This window comes from Solanum lycopersicum, chromosome 1 (assembly GCF_036512215.1).
Source record: "Solanum lycopersicum chromosome 1, SLM_r2.1".
Lineage (NCBI taxonomy): Eukaryota > Viridiplantae > Streptophyta > Magnoliopsida > Solanales > Solanaceae > Solanum > Solanum lycopersicum.
The window spans coordinates 3,112,863-3,131,444 of NC_090800.1; the positions used below are offsets into that span (position 1 = coordinate 3,112,863).

Here is an 18,582-nt window from a genome sequence, read left to right on the forward strand (position 1 = left end):
TCATGGTATCGAATTGATTCCTTTTTATAATATCAGTAGGAAATTCATGCACATAATTATTCAGGTATGAAACTCAAGAAATCGAAATACCTTAGGTAAAAAAAAATATATATTTTTAAACTCTTCAATATAATAGTGTTCAATGTATAGAGAATCACTATGTTTATGACTATACATGTTTTACAATTCAACTCAAAAGCTTAATCTATGAAGCAAAGAAGAAAAGGTTTTCAACAATTTAGGATTAGAGATTTCTAATCGGAAACAATCTCACTATCTTTTCAAGATAGAGGATTAAGACTGTGTATACATCATTCTCTTCAGATTCGACCACTTGTGAAATTACACTGAATATGTTGTTGTATTAGGATTGAGATTTCTCCTGCATTTTTGCTTGGGCGAAAAATACTCCAGCCAAGAGGCCTGCAAATTGTTTTACATTTTTTTTCATGATTTTTTTTTTTTTTTTTGCTAAACAAAAACACATTTTCAATTGAGAAAAGAAAAAAAAAGTTGTTACTAACCAAAAAATATACTTGCAGTGTTGTCAAGACTAGTTGGGACATTGAAAAGGAAAATACCAGCAACAGAGAGAGGGATCTTATTTAGTGATCCCACAAGGCTGCAAAAAATGCAAAGTCAAGAAGTTAGGTAAATTTCGTCTGGTACGTATCAGATCCTTCAAAAGTAGTGCAGTTTCGAATAATCTGATACGAATGTGATAACATTTTTTCAAAGGAAGAAATATAGTGATACCTATATGTAGTTGCACTTGTTTGATGAAGAAACCACATAGATGTGAAGCTAATAGTTAAGCCCAAAAATCCACTTAATGTTATCACAATCCAAAATGTTGGCAATTGTAATAGTGGTCTGTCAAACAAAATATACACATGTATACCAAAGTTATCTCCTTATTAACTCTTAAATTAGAGCGTAAAATCAAACAAAAATAAACGAAGAGGGTAATGTAGTGAGATAGTAGAGCCTCACGTCGTGGAGAGGTAATCAACTTCATTGAACAATAGTACGAGGAGAAGGCCTAAAGGCAATGAAAGGGTATTGTTAAGCAGAACCATTGAGAATTCGTCCAGGTTTCCTGATTTTGTTACTTGCTTAGCGGTGTCCATGATTCTACGTAGAGTCAACTGAAACATAACAACAAAAACATGACAGTTTAACTTCTTGTCATTTTGGGGGAAAAAAAGTATTTCACGAGTTTGAACCCTACTATGGCCTCTTGTACATAAGTCGGAACAAAAGTAGAGGGGACGAGCTCATACTCGTTCGAGTTCTGAACTTCTGAGCACTATTGGGATTACATAATTCATAAAGAAATTTGCAACTATCAAAATTTTGTTGTTGTCTCGAACATTATTGACCTAACGAAATTCGATGGCAACATGAACACTGAAATATTTGAGCACTAATAATTATATAAATAACAACTTTTGTTATTAAACTATACAAAACAACAGATTTCAATCTACAATCCAGCGATTGTTGGATCCAAAATCATATGAAATGAAGTTTATACTTTCCCATGCTATCTACGTGCTAATTTGAAACTCGTAAATATTGATAAAATTTATTGTATAGAGAAAATTAAAAGACGAGGTAAAGAATTGCATTTTCCTAGATGAACACTGCGTCAAAGCAAAGTAATCAATAAAATAATATAAATAGTATATTGTGTCAATGTGTCTCAATAAAATTAGTGGCTTAAAAAACAAATTATAGTAAGAGACATAAAATATATAAATTTCAATTTAGGATTGTCTTTTTCTGGTTCTTATATATTATTACTTGTATTTAGTGTATTTTCATTAAAGACATTAAACATTTAATTTTACATAGTAATATTTTTATTTTTCTAATTAATAAGATATTAGACATTTATTTGCAATAAATCACGCTGGACGTTGATGTAAGAACTTTAATTGTTAATATATAAGATTTGATTGGTTCAATTCAAAGTTCTAAAACATTTTATTAATAAAGAGTAGATAGTTTTTTTTCTTTCCTTCTTTTTTTAATTTAACGTACAAGAATATTCTTTAATTTTGTGCTCTTAAACATGTACGGAGAAAAGTTTAGAAATAAAGATCGAGTTTCCCTAAAGAGAAAGATGCATTCTTTTTTTAAACGGACTAAAAAGGAGCGTAAGACAAGCAAATCGAAACGAACGGAGTATTCACTTACAGAGTATGATGCTGTCAAGAAACAATTGATTATCTGCCATGTATAACCAGTAGCATGAAAAGATAGGTCTGTAATTCCTCCAGAGACTGCTGAAACAATCTGCATAGCAAACTACAGAGTTACTGTCTTTCAAATTTTGATCTCGAGTCTGATTTCTGTTATCGTATTATTTTGTTGTAGTTACTATTCTGTTTTCAATACTGTCTTGGTTTCTTCGCTATTTGTTTTTTCCTTGAGTCGTCGGGGGTCTATCATAAACGACTTCTTTACCTCCCAAGTAGGGGTAAGGTCTGCATACACACTATCCTTCGTAGACCTTACTTTTTTATTACACTGAATATGTTGTTGTACTATTATATTTTGGCCGATTTATACCAAGCCAGGATCTTAGGTGACTTAATTAGGTCCATGATCAAAAGCTCCGCGCTTGGTACAAATCAGCCAACATATACAACAACGATATATCCAGTGTAATCCCGAGGTCTGAGGAGGGTAGATGTACAGAGACGTTACCCCTATCTTTCCGAAGTAGAGAGGTTGTTTCTGATAAGACACTCGGCTCAAAAGAAGTGTAACCAACACGCGTTTGTAAGAAAACTAAAAACAGCAAAGTAGCAACATACAAGACAAGTGCAGGCTAGGCTACAACAACAGATAGTAATACTCATTGAAGAATAAGAAACTACGCGATAACTCCCTGTCTCTCCAACACAAAGTCCAATGTCAAGAAGACAACGAAAGCATAAATTGCACAGAATGAATCGAAGAAGAGATATCATGTTCAAGCTACGAGCATACCATCAGTATAAGAGCGGTCCACACTCGACTATCATGGTGTTTGTTGAATATATACATTTCACCAACAGCAGTAATCACATTAGTAACATTCTTCAGAACAGTAACCATAGCAACGTTTAGGTACTTCAAACTGCACGAAATATAACAACCACAAGTACATCATCATATCATTTTTACAAAATTACGATACAAATAACTTCACATTGGTGAAACGCAAGTGTTATTCAACATACCTGAACATACTACTGATAAGCATTCCGACAAATATAACATTAACAGGCAACCAGACTTTGATCAGCCTCAACGTGAGTGGTTCCGTGGAAATTACACCAGAGAAGCTCAATATAGAAACCACAACAACAGAGACGAAATTCTGCAGAACGAGTTGAAATTGTAATTCATTTCTCAAATATATGAAATTCATCGAATAGTTTAAAAGATTAAAGGTACCTGATAGAGCATCAATGATATCCCTGCATTGAAATTATAGCTCGAAAGGACGTATTTGTTAACTAATATCATGCTACATGAAGATATACAGTATGCAATTCCTGATAGCAACGCTTTGTTCTGTACTGTGACAATCATATTGTTACGTTTCGACTTCTCTTTGATCTCCAACTTTCCATTTTCAACATCGTTGTCAATTCGTTTTACAGCCATCATGAAAAAAGGTCTGAAGAAGAGAAAATATCAATAAAATTAGAAAGCTGGTATTACTAATGTCTGCATAACTCTAACCAGCTACCACACGACTCTGAAACAGGTTCGTGAATACCATCAATGTATACAAGAGGAGTGTCATAGAAGGCAATAACACAAAAGATGAAGACATAGGCATCAACTGGAAACACCTGTTGGCTACTTCTCTTCTAACTGGACTCGAGACCTTGTCGAGTGAATTGGATTGGTAAGCTAAGAAGCTTCTTTCTCTACTTTGGACACCACTACTAGTATCGTCGATATGAATTCTTTCTAAAATTGATCCAGGTGAATCAAGTGAAACATCCGCGGATAAAGAAAAAATTCTATACAACAAACAGACAGATGATCAAACATTGAAATGATGTCGGGCATAATACATAAACAGACACTTTAACTTGACCTCAACTGGGGCAAGTAAGAGTGCACACATTTTGACTCTTCGTCTCAACTGATAGCTAAACACTCCAACTCGTCCCCAGAGTGTCATTTTGAACACCCTGACGCGACACATATATGTGGAAGGTGTCTAATCATTTTGTAAATTGGAGCGTTTAACTGACAGATTGAAGACGAGTTGAGGTGTCTACGTGTTCATACACAAGAAAGCCATACACATAAATGTGATCACAAAGCCAAAAAAAGAACAAAGACTTACCTTGGACTCATCTATAAAGAAGAAACTCAATATATCAATAAAAAGTTGTGAAAATATTGTTAAAACAATCCCTTTATAGTTTATTTATAACTTTAAAGAAATTAATATGATTTATAGATATAAAAAAAAAATGTCTATTGTTTGTTTTATATCACATGTTAAAACAAAAAAAATTGTTCTTTTTTATGGTTGTTAAACTTAGGTATAATATCATGGAGTCAAAGTGTGTTTGGCAGAAGGCATATTTGATAGTGTCAAAACTCAAATTTGGTTGGTCAAAATTTGCACAAAATACCTTTATATTAAGTGGACATTTCTCCACTCTTTCTTCGGAGTTCGCATATAGTGAAAATTTAGTGCATTTTTTTTCGAATTAAGAATTAATTGAGAACGATCTCGTTAGAAGTACTAAGATCTGTATATATACATTATTTTTTTTTAAATTTCTGTTGTGAAATTATACCGAATATATTATGTTATTATTGTTATTGTTTTTGTTGTTATTGAATCTTTTTTAACCTTCAATTGCATTAGAAAGAAAGCATGTAACAATAGTGTTGATATATTCCACTTTTTTTATTTAAAAAAATGCCTAATAAATGGTAGGAATTTAGATTGTATGTGAAAATGTCCAATTTTTTTTCTTTTTAGATATATTGAAAATAAGATAACTATACTCTTAATTAATTTGTTTCCTTAATTTATAATGAAGTACGATAAAATTTAAATTTGAATATTATAGTGGTCATGTCTGAAAACGGCGTTTAAAACGACTCTCCAAAGAAGATTTTTTTCATTTCATGACGTAAATATGAAATTTTTAATTACGGTACAAGTCATCTCAAAATTTCACCGTAAGTCTTTATTATAATTATTCAATTATGGTACAAACTCTCTATGTTGTTTAAACTCTTTAAGAATGTTAATAAAACATGTTAGCTTCGTAGTACTTTTTTAAAAATTTGATATAAATACAACAATATTTTTAAGAATTTTAACAACATAACAAACAAAACAGATTAAAATATAAGAAAAAGAACTTAGCAAACTCCACAATAAAATTATTTGGAAATCATTGATGGTGATATCATCTAGCACTTACTTGAAATTTGCAATTCATTTGTATATATCCAGCTCATAAAAGCAATTATAATTATTCCACTATGGGGAAAAAAAATTGTCAACCAAATAAAATATCATCATATAAAAAAAATATATATATACCAATTGGAGTGAGCACTAGTGAATATTGATGGGTTAAAACTATTTTATTTGAATCGAGAATTTATTGAACGCGTACACACACTAAAAAAAAGAAAAATAATTATGTGACCTGATCATCGTAAGCTTATATAAGTAGTGACCCAAAAATCTACATCAATAAAGTATTTATAGCAATCAAACTTCACGAGTATTTTTTAAAAGTTTGATTTTAAAGTCATTAAAATATATTTTGTTGAGCTTTGTTTAAAATATCAAAAAGTCATTAAATAAAAATAATTTTATTTGATATATCAAAAATGACAATCAACTTTGTTTAAGAATCACAAAAAAATATTTCTTTTTATGTCCTCCCAATGACAAAGTTTAGTGGCATTAGTTGTTATGAAATATAATTAAGTGGTTTTCATAATACTAAAACAAAATTAAGTGATTTTTTCATTATAAAAATAATCTAATGACTTTGACACACTTCAATTTTTGAGAGAGCATACATATTTAAACATAATATTAACTAACAATCAAACACTCCAAACTTATTCTCACTGTTTCGTGAACACCTGATGCTGATGTGACACATAAATTTTAAAGATATCGAAATCATTTTGTAAATTGAAATGTTCAATTGGCATGAAACTCGATTACATATGATGATTGTTCATCCACTTCAAACGTTCAAAATGGACAATTTCCCGCGTGAAATGACAGAAATCGGTTTGGTATAACAAAATACCAAACTACCCAAAACCGCAAAACTATAGTTGAACAAACAACAACATACTCAGTGTAGTTCCACGTGTGAGGTTTGCAGAGGGTATGATATACGCAGACCTTACTCTTAACTTTGTGGTATAGAGAAGTTGTTTCCGATAGACCCTCAACACATTGTATATGTATGTGAATGAAAATAAATACATAACAATGTTTCATGCTAAATGTTTCATTCAATACAAATGATGAAACACTATAGGCCAAGAACTAAGATCTCTAATTCTCCTTCCCTATAATGAAGGAAACTACACTACTTATCCTACAATCAAAGATGAAGATACTACATTACATCAGAGCTAACAATCAAGTTAAACACAGAAAGGATGAGTTCGATTTTCGCCAATGCTTACGTTGAGATTGCATGGAGTCAGCTGGAAAAAGTCGAATTGATTGAAAAGCCTCATCGACTAGTTGTTAAGCGCTGGAGTTGATAAAAGATGGAATTCATTGACTAGCTTTTCTCCGGTTGCTAAAGCATCTAAATTTTCCACGGCGCAAGGAGAATCAGAATTTATCTTGATGCCTTTGCCATAAGCAGCAATGAGAAGAGCCTCAGCTCGACCTGGAATGTTAAGAAAGAATCGTGAAATAACATTTAAATGTATAGATGGGGTAAAGACACGCAAATGAAATCAGTCTCTCTACCTCCACAAGGTAAGAGTAAGGTATGCTCTACCTTCCCCAAACCCCACTCGTGAGATTACACTGGGTATGACGTTGTTTGTAAAGACATGTGAAAAGGATTATGGCAAATAAGATCTTGATGCAATATCTATATAGGTTCTATATAGGAATTGCACCAACTACAAGTGCTGGGAAATGAGTTCCAACTTAGTACTCAATGCCAAAACTACAAACTTTACGAAAAGTAAAGTGATTGGCAAGAAAGAAAAAGAGGAGACAAACTTATATACTACATGCTGGAGCAAGTATGACATATTCACGGCTCTAATGAAATCGTAATATACAAATGTTTAGGATCAAGATGAACTAAAATGTGAAGCCCTTAGAGCTTTCGTTCAATTGCAAAGGTTAGTACACACAGGATTTGTGTTGAGCACACGTCACAGATTTGAATCGTGCCATGAACCAAGTATCGTATTTAGAAGGATAGAGGGGCAGACCCATTATCGACCAAGTACAGAAGCTGGAAAGTGAATTATTTTGGTTATAAGAAAAGATTAGATAAAAATGTGATACCCTGAGTTCCCCTTACAGCCAGAGATCAGCAAGGACTTATAACAAGGAACATTGAAAAAGTGACTAGGGATATTGAATGTCAAAAATTGATGTCGGATTTAAGGACATCATCCACAATAAAAAGGCTCAGATTGAGATGTTGAGTATAAGCCGTAGTCTTTTTTTCTTTTTTCACTAACCATTAATCATTACAAGAATCAACATGTCACTGCCCGTTATTCTACCTTTTGGGATAGATAAATAGTCTGCTGAAATGATTCCTTTTGATTAGTTACACAAACCAGAAAAAATAAGAAGACGTAAATCTTTTTCAGAAGTAAAAATGCGTAATAGATGAAGTCCAAGTATACCTACCATGATCTTTCTTCCTTTTCAATGAAGAACTCAAAGAGGGAAACAATGAAGATGCTAGTTCCCTGCTATAATCCTGCAAATCAAATTGATTGAACGACACACATTAGATGATGACGTCAGAAAATCTGCAGATGATGATATCTTGCAAGAATTTTTTCTTAGTACAGAACTGAAAATCTAACTAGATGGAGTATATGAATGGAAAACGGCAAAAAACTTGACGTATTAAAGTAAATCTAATCTATGATGATGGTATGTATTTGTGTTCAAATAAACTAATTGCAGGAACTTAAGTAACCTTGTTTGAGCGTTCTCTTGTAAGTCGAAACTCACTCTTCCATGCACTTGATGGCACAGGAGTAACGGAAAATCCGGATGCAACTAACAAACCAATCCATAGTCCATAGCCGAATCCTCCACTCCACCATCCCTTGATGCAGTAAAGATATATGATAAATAGTGTAACAACAAATTAAAACACAAATAAGATACACTAGAAAAGTTCTGTCGAAGTATTTAATGATGCAAACTTTCTTTTTTGAACAAGTAAATACTTAGATTGTTGAAACGATGTAAGGGTGAAAATGTATGATGCCTATACTACCTACAGAATAGAGGAATAGAACATCACAATCAAAAAGGAAATTTCCAAGTATACCTAAACTCACCCATCACTAATCCTTTGCCAATAAGAAGCACAAAAATCTAAAGGAACTCCAAGTGCCTTAGCTATACGTAAAGTCTTAATACAATTATCTCCCAGAAACATATGAGAAATATTGGATGGTTCTCTCGACCAACCACAACAAGAAGTTGAAATATTACTTTGCGAAGTTTTTGTTCAGGAAATTATGTTATACATAAATGTGTTTCCCTATTTAGCATAATAAACAAGTCCAAAGTAATAGATGCTGGTTGCTAGATAATGTCATGCATACATTGTTGACCGACTCTATCTGGTGAAGCTCTGAAGGGATCGATATGTATGGTGCATATGCAATAAGTAATAAGTATCTAACAAATATAGAATTATATGATGGTGCAAGTTTTAAAGAGCAAGTGGACATGAAAATAGCCATCGGCATTTGAATAAAACTGATAGGCTACTGGTCACTGGAAGTACATACTGGCATTCTTGTTGATAATATCGCTAACCTGCTTACCATCTTGTGGATACGGAGTTGATTGTTCAATATACACAGTTGTTCCTGAAAACAGAATGAAACATCTCATCTTACTCTACATACTTATCCCCCAAAAATATCTAATTTGCCTCTGAGGATTCCAGTTTAGAAGCCATCAGATAGTGAATTTAATAATTCAATTAAATTTGATAAGACCATAAATAGGAACAGATTGCTCATATACAAGGAAATTTACAATTTTAACTACATGATTCAACTAGTTGGGATCGGCTTTAAGTCTCAGTACACAGACATCTATTTTACAAAAGATACTAGAAAATAAAAGGATTATTCTTTGATTATCAAGGCCTTCCTCGTATCAAAAAGCTGAAAGTCAAACTGTTTCGGAAGTAGCAACAAGAATTTTTTTCAATAAAACCCCAAAAAGAGGGGAAGTGGGAGAGAATGATCAGCTAAAATCCTTCATTCCAGCCTCATATATATATATATATATATATATAGGTTTTTTATTAAAACTCTCTCCAGTACTGCATGCATCACTCCTTGCAGTGTTATATGAATGCAGCATAAAGGACACTTATTCAAACAACCAGGTTAACGCACTGAAGTGATTTAACTTATATAATATATTCAGAATCTTTGCACACCCAACAGAATTCATATAAGAGATGCATCAATCGCCTTCCCGTCCCACAGTTACATCCACAAGCAGAAAATAGGACAGCCAATTAGGAGAAGTGCAAGTACAAATATTTAGTATCTTGGTGAAAGGGAAAAAATAAAAAGAGAGCATTGTCACCTTCAGTGCCAAACGAAAAAACTAGCACAAAAATCACAAGGAAATAGCAGAATCTACTGCACAAGTCATTCAGACCAGATAACTGAGGAAGTTAAGAACAGATATACGAAAGACTTTCAACATGAAAGCATTTGTTGTACCTAACGGAGCTTCAAAACTTTGAAGCAACTGAACAATAGCTTTTGCATCTAAGCGTTTCCGCACTCCTTTTCCAACAAGTACCTTCAAGTGAGGAGAATCAAACACCTGGAGATTGGAATAGGAAGTCAACACAAGTACACTTCAGATTTAGAGGTAAATAAAACAGTAAACAAGTTACTAACTCCTAAGAGCACGAGATTTTATCTTTCTTTTTTCCTTCTTTGGTTTGAGATTGATGGATATACATACTCAACTCATGTAAGCTCCAATAAGCAATTATTAGCTGTTTGATTAACCCAACCCCATGCAAACCCCAGGAGCATCACATGTGGTTACCCTTACCCGTTGTTTCTCCACCTTTAGTGACTCAAACTACCAACCTAATGGTTAGAACCGGGGCGACTATTATCACTAAGCAGCCCACACTTGTTTCAGCAATTACTGCAGTTTCAAAATTTTAGCCTAGCAACTAAGACAACAAACTTCGACTCATATTGTGCCTTATTTTTTGTTAGGTCTGCATGGACTCCAAGGGATTGTAGGTTGCAAATATAAACAAATAAGGGAACTTTCAAAAATATAGAGCCACATAGCTCAATACTATATTGCTCATACACTTCAAAAATGTTGCCATACTCATGTCGGATACTTCGAAAATGCACTATTTCTAGAGGATCCAACACATACCCTTCTACATTTTTTAAGAGTCCAAGCAACATAAGCCTAGTATACAACATTACACCTACAAAAGTGTATTGTTTAGACACAATTATGGGCTACAATCTACATGGTGTAAATATTTTCTCCCAAATTGACATAGAGTGCAATTTTCCCAAAAAGAATGAAACTTTACACTACCTGAGGAGTTTGATTTGGTTTCAAGAGTGCCAAAGCACCAGAAGTATCTGGGTCAACCCCAATAACCCAACCACTGTCCATAGGCTTTGTACATGGAAATGGGCAAGACAAAGACTCCAACCAGTCCATTTTCAGCTGAGCTTCCAAAATGCCTTTACTAACCCTAGCCTTTACAACCCCATTTCTCGGAGAAATAGCTGGTTTAGGAGATGGGTTTTGCTCTATGACAGGGGAATCTGTGGTAATGGCTGCTGAAGATGAAGATGAGAAGAGCTTGAATGCTGCTACAGAGGAAGCAGTAAATCGAATTGTGGGAATGAATTTTGAAGTAATTGGGTTCATGAATTGTAATGGTTGAGTTTGTAAGATAATTGATTCCATGAGAATTAGGACGAAGAAACCCAGTTCGCCGGAGATAGACCGCCGCCGGCGCCGGATTTTCAAGATTCGTTTCCTATAGTATTTTGTAAGGGAAATGTTTTCTTGTATGGTTTGAGGAAAATCAAAGAAAAATGTATCCAAAAATATGTAAGAGATCATAAATATCCTTTCGAGAGTTATTATTTCAAATTTTTAGTTACGTAATAATTTAAATAAAATTAATTCCTCAATCTAAACGTTATCAACTCGAGTTCACTACAAATGTTATATTATGGAATGGTTGTTGTGGCCTTAGTTGCTACTAAAAATTACTAAATCACAATATTTTGAGATTTTGTAGTGACTTTTATTATCGATAAAGGGTTAGTTTTTTTGTAGTAAGTCTAAGTTGGCAATACTTAGGTGGAGGGACGAGTCCTATGTAGCTTGCCTCTTCACTAAAAAATTAGGCGGTTAAAAGTTGAGGGTATGTGTGGTGATCTCTTGGGATAACGATGAATATTTTTTATCCCAAAATGTAATGAAGGGTATAATTATTCTATTTCTCATAGTTCAGAGATAACTTTAACCTTTTTCCGTATTTTCTATTATTCCCAACCATTCTAAAACTTACAAAAATCTCTCTTTTTCCTCCAAAACCCTACTCATTCGGATACATAACTCTTGAACTCCAAATACACGTTTTTTTCTTCCTATTTTTAGAGTTTTGATCTCTTTCTATTTTCACTCCCACAATCTTAGTAGTTACTTTTTCATTACAATTTGAATTTCAAAAAATTTCTATCTCTGATTAATCGAATTCAACTTATAGTAGTATTCTGTTTTCTCCTTCTTTTAGTTCATTACTTTTTGCTTTAATTTTTGTTTCGTCATCAAAGTGTTGATACATATATGATGCTTCTTCTTTTAGTATTGGGATTACCTAGTTAACCTTAACTAATATTAATCGTGCTTATGATTTTAATGATGATGATTGAGTTAGAAAACAAATTCAAATGATTGCATGATCTAATCTCAATGACGAATTAGAACATTGAGAAGGCGAAGGCGGAGAAGGATGTATCTTTGTCTTCTAAAGTGATGTAGAAAAACGTGAATGTACAATCGTCTTCTAAAGTAAAAGTTGAGAAGGAGAAGCTAAGTACTAGAAACGAATATCTAACTTGATTTATTTTTTATATTTTTTTTGTTCATTTTAACCTGATATATATGAATTTAGATTTTCATGTATCTAGTTGTTTTCATTTCTTAAATTAATGTATAATACGTTTGTTTCAACAATATGATATATTACAATCTCATCATGCATAACGTATGTATTTAAATATCAATTTTGATACATAACTCTAATTAATTGAAACACAAATAAATTTATATATCATGTTCATATTTATGTATTTGATTCATATCTATTCGTTATCTTTTAATACTAGATATATATACCCAACTTATTTTGATTTTTTGTTGTTAGTTTTTTTCTGATACACATAGATTTTGGTTTATTTTCATATCTAAACATGTGTATCTCATGCCTTTAACTATTTATGTGATACATAATTATTACAAATTGTATAATATATCATGTATCAGTTATTGATATGTACATACAATCTCTAATTTTTGTTCAGATTTATTCAAATTAAAAGGCTATGTGCAGTAGCATACACAAGACTTTTCGCAAGTGGTGTCACCTTTCAACAATTTGGGTGCTAATTATATTCTATTTCGAAAATTTCTCAAATTACTATATTTCGGATGTTTCAGAATTCACGGATACATTACATGCATCATGAATTATGTATCATATACATAACTATACACTAGATTCATACTAATTTCGAAGTAGTTGAAGTTATGTGTCAACTATAATATTTATACCAGATATACTATACATAAATAAAATTGTAATTCATTTGATAGAGATAAAGTGATGTATTAAAATGTTAAGAGAGAAGAAAAAAGAAAATTTTCATAATTAATTCAAATATTAATTTTTTTTAAATATTATATTATCTTAAATTGCATAATTACATAATTTTCACTTAATTTTTCCCTACAATTAAATCATTGAGCAAATGCAGTAGATGTCCCTAGCTCATTAATTTTTTGGAATTTGTATTTGATAATTTACTTTCTTTTCCATTTATAGAAAAACCAACAAAATAAGAAAAGACACAATAAGATGTATATTTTATTTTATTTTTTGTCTATTAGCTCAATGTAATGAAGATTAGCTCAACAAGTTTTCTACTATTTAAATAAAAAGAAAATTTACAAAAACATATATGTTGTTTTTAATTTAGGTTTTCGTAAATCAACAAGTGATTTTAGTTGATTCTTTTTGTTAAATATTTTATTTTGAACTAAATTTTCAAATTTTTTAATTGAAAAGTAGTTAATTAATATTTTGTTATTTGTTTTCCTTCATGGAAAAAATAAATTAAGAGAAATCAAAGACAAAAAGCGAAAAAAATATTCATAAATCTAAAAATATTTATCTAAAATTCCGACTTTCTCACGTAACACAAATTTAATATATACGAAAAACGAAGAAAGAAGAGATGAAAAATTGGAAAAATATGGAGAAAAGGACGAGAGACAAAAATTGAAAAAAGAAGAGGAAAAAAAAACAAAACAAATTAAAGAAATCTAGAAAATGAGAAATAAGGACTATTGGACATCATTGATTGTTTTTAGATCAGTCCAAATAAGTCTGTTGATTTATAAAATTTCAATCATTTAAATCATTTTTTTATGGATATAATATAATGATTTTTTTTTTTATGTTTTATTATGATCTATTGAAATAAAACTATGTTAACATTTCTTTATAATAATTGGTTATACTGTTATTCATTAACCATTTGATTTGCTTGTTAGTATCTCTATTTGGTTCAAATGATATCATATTAGAAGTTATTCAGTTTTATAATGGAAAAATTATGTACAATAGCAAATATTTTGACATATATTAAGTATTATAGCTACATTAAGAAATTGTAATTCGTGTCTACAGTTTTTTCAATTTGTTATTCGCATGATTTGTATAAATCTAGTATTTATATAATTCTGTTGCTGATTCTATAAATACAGAATTGTGTATATGTTTACCCTAGTTATGTGTATAGGATTTCTGAATCAATCATGATTAATTACCCTATTTGTATATTGGAAAGCAAAATATACAAAGAAAGTTCTGATAAATACCTAAATGTAAAAATATAAAATTTGTATATACCCTATTTGTATATTCGCAAGCAAAATATACAAACAGGCAGAAATATACAAATTGCGGCCTCCATAGCAAATTAAACTATAGCGTAATTACTAAAACTAAAACTACAGTCTTATTATATTTATTATGTTTGTTTTTTTCTAAATACACACAATAATTTATTACTTTTATACACAATAATTTATTATTTTTATATATATGGTAAAAGAAAAATACATACTAGTAAATAACAACATAATTTTGAACTTTTGATATCAATAATCTGTTCTAACTTATGATTTTTGACTAAGTCAAACACCAAAAATCATTCCAAAAAATAAAGGATAGTTTTAAGAAAATCATTAAATTTGGTCAAAATCAAATCTATAGTAATTAGTCATTCATTAATCAATGCATTGCTATATTAATACTCAAATCTTATTCACTTGGAAACTTTCCAAATTAATTAATTTTTTTACCTATATAAACCCAACACCAAAACATTAACATAACATCAAATATAAACACCAATTTCCTCCCTATTTTTTTTCTCCTTTTTGCATTATTAAAAAAAATATTGATGAATAACTCAATCATCTTAATTTTTGTTGCTATTTTAATAATATTTCCAAATGAATTTAGCAAGCCTACTAGAGCTTTTTCAAATAATAATTTTGTTTATACAGATGGAACTCATTTTGCATTAAATGGAAAGTCACTTTATATAAATGGTTTTAATGCATATTGGTTAATGTATATAGCTTATGATCCATCAACAAGAATTAAAGTTACAAATACATTCCAACAAGCTTCTAAATATAAAATGAATGTTGCTAGAACTTGGGCTTTTTCTCATGGTGGTTCTAGACCTTTACAATCTGCACCTGGTGTTTACAACGAACAAATGTTTCAGGTAATATTATAAACGTTAAAATATTATATATATATTTTCCCTCTTTTTGACCCTTTTTGATTATTAGGGATTGGATTTTGTGATATCAGAAGCTAAAAAATATGGAATTCACTTAATTATGTCATTAGTCAATAATTGGGATGCTTTTGGAGGAAAGAAACAATATGTAGAATGGGCAGTGCAAAGAGGGCAGAAATTAACAAGTGATGATGATTTCTTCACTAATCCTATGGTCAAAGGATTCTACAAAAATAATGTCAAGGTAAAGATCGATTATGAATTTACGTGAACTCAATAATGTATATATAAATACTCAATAAAAGAAATTGTAAATGTTTGACGGTGGGATCGGTTATAATTATATTGTAAATCTAAACCAACGTAAAAATCTATAAAAAAAAAAATTACCTGTCTAACCCTAATAATTTGTAATTGTTATAAATGATTGTATCATGCATATAACGAGTTTATAATAAGTGTATAAATTACGTGGTTAAGCAAATTTATACTACTTAATTACTCGTCATAGCTATAGTTTGTTATAATTACCACTCGCGGCGAACATTATACATTAATTACGTGAGCTGACTTCGAGTTTTGTATAATTAGTCACGTTTGTATATATAATATTTGCCAGAAGATACAAATACATATGTATAATATACAATTATCTAATCGATATACATATACAATTCACCTCTCTCCACTCTCTGCCCTCGCACGCACGCATCTTTCCTCCCTCTCCCAATCTCGCTCGCCTCTCTCCTTCTCTCCCAATCTCGCTTGTCATATATACTAATACATATGTATAATATACAATTATTTAACCGATATACACATACAAATCACCTCTCTCCCACTCTTTGCCCTCTCTCACTCCCAGTCACACTCACCTCTCTCCTCCGTATAACATATAGCTACAAATTATAATTATCAAACTATGACTATCTAGAGTAATTAGGCAATTTTTGAGTGGCTATATATGAAAGTTCCTCAATTATAGTATATACCAAGTAAAAAAAGGGTTAAAATTAGAATTTTTTTATTATTATTTTTTTCAAATTCTTATTTTTTTAAAAAAAAATTTGTATAAAGGTTGTGCTTACAAGAGTGAATACAATAACCAAAGTAGCATATAAAGATGATCCAACAATTCTTTCATGGGAATTAATAAATGAGCCTAGATGCCCATCTGACCTCTCTGGGAAAACATTTCAGGTATTATATTTTAGCAAAGTTACACATTTAATTGATCGATCGATCGAAAATAAGTATTATATTTAATATGAAGTCTATATTTTTTTGTTGAACTTATATTTTACAGAACTGGGTTTTAGAAATGGCGGGATATTTGAAATCAATAGATTCAAATCATCTCTTGGAGATTGGACTTGAAGGATTTTATGGGAATGACATGAGACAATACAATCCTAATTCTTACATTTTTGGGACTAATTTTATCTCCAACAATCAAGTTCAAGGAATTGATTTTACCACAATTCATATGTACCCTAATCAATGGTAAATAAATCTCTTTAATTTTCACCCCCCCCCCCCCAAATTTATATTTGTATATGGTTAGTGAGGATTTATAACCCTAATTTATATTAGTATATGATTAGTGACGATTCATACAGTTTATCTGAACGTGCTTGGATTGAGTTATTGAGATATTGTTATTGTTATAGTCATTTGAAAGTTAAAAGTTTATGAGTTTTGTATTAATGAATTTAACTTGTATAATCAGATAGTATAAGAAAATATCACCTAATTTGTGTTTTTAACATGTTGTTTCTAGGTTATTGAATTTTGTTCTTTTTGGAGTATTATATGTTATGTCTTTTTTACTAGGAAAACTAGTCAGTTTAAAAATAAGAAAAATGGCTTCAATGATAAAAGTAGAGAAAACGAGATACATAAATGACATTCCAAGTTCATTGTACCCCCACCCTTTGACCATCTCACAATTCGTCACCCTCGAACCCCTACTCCTCACGTCCCATCTCATTTTCATAGTATTTTGATACGTTACATATAAATATTTACCTACCAAACGCTAGAAAATAAGTAACAAATCGCATAACATATTGTGTACCCTTAATTGGGCCTTTTGGACTGCAGGTTGCCAGGTTTAACTCAAGAGGCCCAAGACAAATGGGCTTCACAATGGATCCAAGTCCATATAGATGACTCCAAAATGTTGAAAAAGCCCTTATTAATTGCAGAATTTGGCAAGTCTACAAAAACCCCAGGGTATACTGTTGCAAAGAGGGATAATTATTTTGAAAAAATATATGGAACCATTTTTAATTGTGCCAAAAGTGGAGGCCCATGTGGTGGTGGGCTTTTTTGGCAAGTATTGGGCCAAGGAATGTCAAGTTTTGATGATGGTTATCAAGTGGTCTTGCAAGAGAGCCCATCAACTTCTAGAGTTATACTCTTACAATCTCTTAGGCTCTCTAAGCTATCATAGAAACAAAAATAGATTGAAGGCTATAGTAGTATTTTTAAGATCCATGAAAAGTTGTTTGGGTTGGCATATACTATTAATCATCTGGTTGAGTTATAGTATTGATTATAATTATGTATAAATACTTTGTATACATGTTATTTATTAAAAATAAAATAAAGTATTTTGTTTGAATAGATGATTGTGTTTATATGCGTGTCAATTCATTATACAGTAGATGATTTTGTGTATGGAGTTATTTAACTCAGAAGGGGAGGTTTAAAATTGTTGGTTCTTATAAGTTATAAATTAAATGTTTGCGATTGAAGATGAAGCTGGACAAACATCTTGATGATTGTAGCATAAGATTAATTATAATTCGATCTTGATTATGGGAATGGTAATATTCAAATTTCATGTGCTAGTGCATTTAGTATGTATCGAACGGACCAAATGGAGATATAAGTTAGGTTCTGGATTTTAATAAACGATATTTCTAGTCCATTTACATGTACGTATACTCTTAATGTTGATGTAATTATAATATATGTGTAGTTTGTTTTATTATTCTGATCTACGTGACATTTAAATATCTCTCACGCACAACAACTGTGTGGGGTTACATAGTGTGTCACGACTCACGCAAGCCAAAAGCTGTACAGAATTACAAAAAATATGAGTTCAGAAGGGTAATAGGACCTTAGTTTACTAATGTGTGTCAACGATATTTAGATCATAGTCTAGGAGATGCTTGTGTCTCCCAATAAAATACTATG

General features: G+C 31.1%; 3 protein-coding genes across 5 annotated transcripts; 1 reads left to right on the forward strand and 2 right to left on the reverse strand.

The window, feature by feature from the left end:
• Nucleotides 1-91: 91 nt before the first annotated feature.
• Nucleotides 92-4,517, reverse strand: LOC101261546 (GDP-mannose transporter GONST1-like). 2 transcript variants are annotated; one of them, XM_069296318.1, is made up of 10 exons: nucleotides 4,361-4,517; nucleotides 3,855-4,028; nucleotides 3,451-3,676; nucleotides 3,234-3,373; nucleotides 3,001-3,130; nucleotides 2,203-2,301; nucleotides 994-1,148; nucleotides 757-873; nucleotides 525-622; nucleotides 92-423 (listed from the first exon to the last, which is right to left on the reverse strand). In XM_069296318.1, the coding sequence occupies exons 1-10, from the start codon at nucleotides 4,369-4,371 to the stop codon at nucleotides 365-367; spliced, it is 1,209 nt and encodes a 402-aa protein (XP_069152419.1). In that variant the 5' UTR covers nucleotides 4,372-4,517; the 3' UTR covers nucleotides 92-364. The 2 variants fall into 2 exon arrangements, with proteins under 2 accessions (XP_069152419.1, XP_004228507.1); XM_004228459.5 differs by lacking the exon at nucleotides 3,855-4,028 and having other exon boundaries at nucleotides 4,361-4,515.
• A 1,924-nt stretch (nucleotides 4,518-6,441) lies between these two features.
• Nucleotides 6,442-11,707, reverse strand: LOC101261259 (Holliday junction resolvase MOC1, chloroplastic). Its single transcript, XM_004228458.5, has 6 exons — nucleotides 10,850-11,707; nucleotides 9,991-10,096; nucleotides 9,062-9,114; nucleotides 8,205-8,336; nucleotides 7,907-7,979; nucleotides 6,442-6,914 (listed from the first exon to the last, which is right to left on the reverse strand). Exons 1-6 carry the CDS (start codon nucleotides 11,387-11,389, stop codon nucleotides 6,760-6,762), a joined length of 1,059 nt encoding a protein of 352 aa, XP_004228506.3. The 5' UTR covers nucleotides 11,390-11,707; the 3' UTR covers nucleotides 6,442-6,759.
• A 3,240-nt stretch (nucleotides 11,708-14,947) lies between these two features.
• On the forward strand, nucleotides 14,948-18,003 carry Man4 (mannan endo-1,4-beta-mannosidase). Of its 2 annotated transcripts, NM_001247202.2 has the most exons (5): nucleotides 14,956-15,357; nucleotides 15,425-15,619; nucleotides 16,453-16,575; nucleotides 16,682-16,878; nucleotides 17,479-18,003. In NM_001247202.2, the coding sequence occupies exons 1-5, from the start codon at nucleotides 15,025-15,027 to the stop codon at nucleotides 17,828-17,830; spliced, it is 1,200 nt and encodes a 399-aa protein (NP_001234131.1). In that variant the 5' UTR covers nucleotides 14,956-15,024; the 3' UTR covers nucleotides 17,831-18,003. The 2 variants fall into 2 exon arrangements, with proteins under 2 accessions (XP_019071661.1, NP_001234131.1); XM_019216116.3 differs by lacking the exon at nucleotides 16,453-16,575 and having other exon boundaries at nucleotides 14,948-15,357.
• The last annotated feature ends 579 nt before the right edge of the window (nucleotides 18,004-18,582 follow it).